Source organism: Fukomys damarensis, unplaced genomic scaffold, assembly GCF_012274545.1.
Source record: "Fukomys damarensis isolate Sample0158 unplaced genomic scaffold, DMR_v1.0_HiC HiC_scaffold_4, whole genome shotgun sequence".
Classification (NCBI taxonomy): Eukaryota; Metazoa; Chordata; class Mammalia; order Rodentia; family Bathyergidae; genus Fukomys; species Fukomys damarensis.
The window spans coordinates 17,637,181-17,643,180 of record NW_022900916.1 but is presented as its reverse complement, the minus strand read 5'-3'; the positions used below and the strand labels follow the sequence as shown (position 1 = coordinate 17,643,180).

Genomic DNA, 6,000 nt, shown 5'->3' with positions numbered 1-6,000 from the left:
TCACCATTTATGTTTTTGAAAACATTATTTATTTCGGGGTAGAAAATGAACAAGTCAGAAAAGGTGAAAACATTTTAGGATTGGTTGTTTAAATGAGAGCTAGAACCATGGCTGTCCCAACTGGAGAAGAGAAGAATTAGACAAATGTATAAGCAGTGCACCTGAAGCAGGTAGACAAGCAGGAAGAGTCTTTTCAGCCTTAGTCTGGTGAAACTTGCCAGAGGAATGAATAGCCACCTTGGGAAAAGTAAAGTACTGCATCAAAGATCCCAAGATGAGGAGTTAGGAAAATGGAAAAGCCATTTGCGTGTGAGAGTAAGATATTCTTTTACCAGGAGTGTGAATTCACACGTTACTGAAAAGGTGTGTGCTTGTATTCTTTCCCAGACTTCAAGGAAAATAGCAGTGCTGTCTTCAAGGTAGTTGGGCTGAGATCACTTACTTAATTAAATGTCTTTGTCCAGTGTTTTTTGGAAACTTATAGAGACTTAATCATCATTGTTATGATTAATATTTGTGAAACAAAGTACTGGACAAAATATATATTAGGTTTATTCAAGGTCAGTGGAATATATTGACCTGAAACTAGTTTTAGAATCAGAATATATTTCTGTATTTTGGAAAAATGTAACACTGTAAGAATTTGGATGTCCTAGGGCTTTGAAAATGACTAAATTATCATTTTCTGAAATTTTCTGGAAATAACCTGTAACAAAAACTTGATGAGTATTGGCAGTAGAAGTTTGTGTAGGTAAGGAGATAAGTGGTAGAGTTCTAAATAAAACACACTTATGAATATTTGTTGTCATTCCTCTTATTACATCATTTGCAAAAATTATGACTTTTCAGATAGATTTAGTCATCAATTTCTGTCATAAAATATTTAGTAAATATTACATTTTCATTTTATTTCCAAGGCCTAGAATGATTTTAAGTTCTACATCAAAATAATAAAAATAAAATAACATCTTTCTTTCTATAAATAACCTTTTTGTTTGTGTTTTTTTGTGCGTTTGCTTTGACATTTTAAAATGTTATCTTCTTGAGTTCAGGAGTACTATTTATAGTTACATATTATTCTGTAAGGAGTGTAGGCATAAACACAAAGAGCAAGTCATAAATATTTGTTAAAAGGAGGTCTAGAATTTCAAATCATATTTGTAAATTAGGCCTCAACTCCAAGTGTTGTAATTTTCATTTGCTTATTGCCTCTTTCCCTTTTCTTGCCTCTTTTATTAATTGATATCACCCTTTTTCATATTTAGCTATAAAATATTTGAAAAAATATCCAGCAGTAAATATTTTTGTCTGAGTGACCCTACTAAAATCGAGCTGTGGCAATTAATCTTTATTCAGTCATTCCTCTCTATTCCTGTACTGCTATTCCTACATTGTTCTAGTGTTAATTGGAACAATTCTGGCATAACCCTGAGACTAAAGACTGAGGCTAAAGACAACTTCAGAACTGATTTGAACCCTTGTTATTTCTAGCTTTGGGCAGTCTTCATCTTCTTACCGGTATTTAAACAAGTATATCGTTAATGTAACTTAGTCTTCTTTAAGGAATTGATTCTTGTTTGCCATAAGATAGTACCTATTGTTTTTCCTTTTATCCCATTCAATTTTTCCAAAATATGTTTGTAAATAGCTCTGATAACTCAGTCTCTGGCATTTCTTTGTTCACCAAATAAATTATTAAATAATAAGGTTAAAGTTGGATACAGGAAAAAAATCTACTGAAAATACCGTGCTAACTCAAAACAAGATGTTGGAAATACGTGACTGCACTTCTAAGTGTGTATGTGTGCAAATGTGTGCATATGTAAATGATTTACTTTCACATTTATTTTGATATGAGCACACCAGTTAATATGTGTTTGTTGGCCTCATATCCTAAGGCCTTTTAATCCATACAATAAACTAAAAGTTTCAGAGGGGAAGAAACTAAAGTTAAGAGAGGCTAAAAAACAGAAAAATAACTGACACACTGTTTGGCTACACTCTTAACTGAAGCATTATATGCACTCAGGTAAATGAAATTCTACAAAGTATAGCATTAAGCAAAAGCTTTCTTTTCTGGCAAAATTGGCCCGCTATAGCAGCTCCTCATTTGAACAGAATTCATTCAGCATTCACTGGAGACAGACCTGGCAAAGGGATCCTCTAGCAGAACAACCTACAATGCAGTGTACAAGTTCTAGGGTAAGGCTAGATTTGAGAACCGCCTCCTGTGTGGCTGCATTATTAGAAAAGCACCTCATCCATCTGGGAAGGGTCGTTTCCAGACAGTAGTGTTACTGAGTCTAAAAGCATGGTGAAGGTACAGAAACAAACTAGCTGATGAGAAAAGGGAAAATCTGATTGGACAGAGTAAGAAATGAAATGAAACCAAGTACCAAAAAAGAGCAGGATCTTTTATTCAAATAGAAAGCTGTTCTGTATCGCTAAAGGGAAAACAATCATGGTAAGAGAGGGATGGGAGTAAGTGTGTCAAGTCATCTAGGTCTTACACTTCATCCACTGAGAGTGGTGTCTTTCTGAGATAGGGTGCATAGGAAGAAAATAGCAAGCAGAAAATTATCTAGCTACATTTGGAATATATTTACAAAGAAATTTGTTGGGGATACAGTGGAAATGTCATTTGACAGTTGGATTCACTGTGAACTTGTACCACAGGAAAAAAATAGTTACTTAGCAGATGAAAGATAAGGGTAGCATCTTGATATGAATATAATAGCACTGTAGTTCACTCTTGATATAGTATTAGAAATAGCTTGAAATGCATTATTTAGTCTTGGAATAAGGCATATCTATCAACACTTACACATTATGATACAACTTTGGTTACTTGATTTTTTTCCCCCTCACACTATCCTTTTTTTTCATTAGGTTACGAAGGTGAGAATCTGATGAAAATCCTAAAAGGTATTGAAACCAGCACAGAAATCCTGCTGGACAGGTGGAAGTTTGAAGTTGTACCGAATGACAAGGACGAGAAGGGAGACCCAGTGCCTTACAGCATCATCAATAATTACTTTTCCATTGGCGTGGTAAGATTTTCCCACTAAAGCTTTTTTTTAACCTCTCTTAGATAATCACTCTTGGAAAACCCTTATTCTATGAAAATTTACTGATTTTAAATAATTTATTTTATCTTTGTGTCAACAAAAACCTCTTCTAATGGACAATAATAAAGCTTTTGAATTTATTTAAAGTCAGTACCAACAATTGATAAATTCTTCATGTGTTAGACAAAGGAAGGAAACTATATTGTTATTGGTGTTTGACCATTTCTGGCAATAAAATGAAGCTTAAATAGTTTATAAGATACTTCCAAGTTTTAGAGTGTAAAGTAAAGCACTATTTTAGGGAAAATGTGAAAATATTGTACCAAATTTGATCTTCCTTTAGATCTATGTGATAGTATCATTTCAACCTACTAAAGTCGATGAAAAAACTATTGCTCTTCACATGTGGTTAGTAAATCAAATGACTGATTTTATTTCTTTTTTAGTGATACAATGAAAGTAAGTTATCATTTGGCAGTTGAAGGTTATTCAAATTTTAATCCCTTAAGAATTAATACTGTTAACATTTATGTTATTTGTATGTAGTCAACAATTATGAGTTAAGTATACTATCTATAGCAGTATATTATATTTAATGTATTTCACTCATTGTAGATCTATCTCATCTCTCTCACACAAACATGCAAACACATACACACACAGGAAGACATTAGTAGACCATAAAAATCATTGGTTGTGTCTATGAATTTAAGAGTCTATCTCAGTTAGAGTACTTAAGCAAATTAAGTAATATGAATGTCTACACTTTCCTGTATTATCTGACTTGTTATTTCCTCTTTCAGAGTTGCAAATAATATGAATATACACTTTAAGGCCTCAAAGAATGCTAGATCACAATGGCAAAATATACAATGATATACAATGATAGTAATAGTATGGTAATTATTATTATTTGCTACCAATGGAAAAATGGAATCCACATTTATCCTAAGAAGCACTTTTATGCATATTACTATAAAATGTATTTTAAAATCTTTAGTAGTGTATAACTTACAAGCTAATTGACTTAATTTATGTGTACATTTTAAATTCTTCTTATAAATTTTTCCAAAGTTAAGACATTTTACCACCCAACCAAGAACCTTAATATCCAGTTGTAGTCAACTCTAGTTCATTCCCTCAGCTCCAAGCAACAGCTGATCTTTTTATCTAGTATTTGTGTTTCATGGATTTGTCATAAAAAAGTTACCATGCACTATGTGGATGTTTACATCTCTATTCTTTCAGTTAGCATAAGATTTTTGAAGTTCATCTATGTAAACCATGTTAATATTGGTTTCCATTTTAGTAGTGAGTAATAATAGATTATAGGTATATAACCCTTACTGTTTTTTCTCTCAAAGACTATGGACATTTGTATTATATTTAGTCATTGGGTATTTTAGATTACGTCAATTTCTTGTTTCTATCTATTTTCAAAAATAATTAACATTTTCAAGTTAATTAATTTGGAATACATTTATAATAGCTGTGTTAAAGTCTTTATATGCTAAGTCCATCTGGGGCCCACGAAAGAGCTTAAAAATGTGTAGTTTTCATTAGAGCCCTTATTTGTTTTTTGATTATTTGGATTTTCCTAAACATGTAACATACTTTAATATTTCTTTAGAAAACTGGAAATTCTATTTGACACATTGTAATAACTTCAAATTCTCATTCTCAACATCTCCTGTTTAATTGTTTAATGACTCACCTGTGGAGACCTGCTCCTCTCTGATGTGTGAATGCTGCTGCCTGAATTTTTTATTTAATTCTTGTTTCATTTTGATCCTGGTTTCTAGATATCCCAACCTCCATGTCAGTATAATTTACTGGAGTCCATGCTCAATTTTAGATAATAAGTCTTCTCCTTGTTATTGCATGGATCCATGTGTTCTTTAGGATCAAAATTCACATAATTGGAAGACAATTTCAGTTTTTGGTATTTCTGACTCAAGTTCCTCCTAGTCATGCCCAAAGCCACTCCTTTAAGCAATAATGTGAAGATAGCTGGGATCCTCTTTGGTCTCTCCTGAGCATGTATATAGCCTTCTAGTTAGCCAGAGATAAGTAACAGTTCATCATGGTACATTATGTCTGTCATTCCCAAGGTGTCCTGTTAAGTTTTTGCTAGTCCTCTGCTTAGCTTTTGCCCAAATGAGTTTATTAAGTCCATGTGTCAGTGACCTTCCCTGATCATTTGCCAAAGCGATCACTACCACTTCAGACACCTCTCGGGGCCAGGAGATTGTCTGGCTTCCATTCCCGGTCACTCCCCTGAGAAGGGAGCTGCTTCTTTCCCTGCTTGTTCCACCCTGAAGGAACTGCAGCACCAGTGGAGCAGGAGAGGGAGGAAGCAGACCAAAGCTGAAACTCAAAACGGCCAGTGAGTTCTCTTATTCGAGGTGAAGCACTGTTTTCTGAATGAATACTTCTCAGTCAGGTTTAAGTCTTTGTTCAGTTGCCCATGGCTCTCAACAGAGTGTAATTGTCTCTCTTTCCAGAAGATACTTGGCAATGTCAGTCCCCATGTTTGATTGTTATGACTAAAAGAAAGTTGCTTCTGGCAATTAGGGGATAGAAGTCAGAGAGGTTGCTAAATATCCTCAATGGGTAGTACAACCTCTCAAGCACACTACATAGAATTACACAGCTCCAAATAGCAACAGTGTTGACACTGAGAAACACTGATATCATCAAACACATATTTTTAAATACAAAAAACACAAGAGTTGGAAACGGAGAACAGCAAAAGTCTAAAGAAATGTGAGGAAAAATTTAAATAGAAAAAACTGAAAATAAGGCAGAATACAAAAATACAGAATATTAGCAAAATGTAAAAAATGAACTATTGAAAATAATCACACCTATACCAAATTAATTCCATCAATTTGCAAAATTAATTACAATTACACAGCATAGAGTGAAAGTG

General features: G+C 33.5%; 1 protein-coding gene across 12 annotated transcripts in view; it reads left to right on the top strand.

The window, feature by feature from the left end:
• The window catches only part of Dgkb (diacylglycerol kinase beta), a 609,362-nt gene that overhangs the window by 255,249 nt on the left and 348,113 nt on the right, over positions 1–6,000 (top strand). For all 12 annotated transcript variants that reach the window (XM_010643347.3, XM_033757026.1, XM_010643348.3 and 9 more), the window contains one exon: positions 2,890–3,050. In XM_010643347.3, the coding sequence (XP_010641649.1) occupies positions 2,890–3,050 (161 nt within the window). The remainder of the gene's footprint in view (positions 1–2,889; positions 3,051–6,000) is intronic.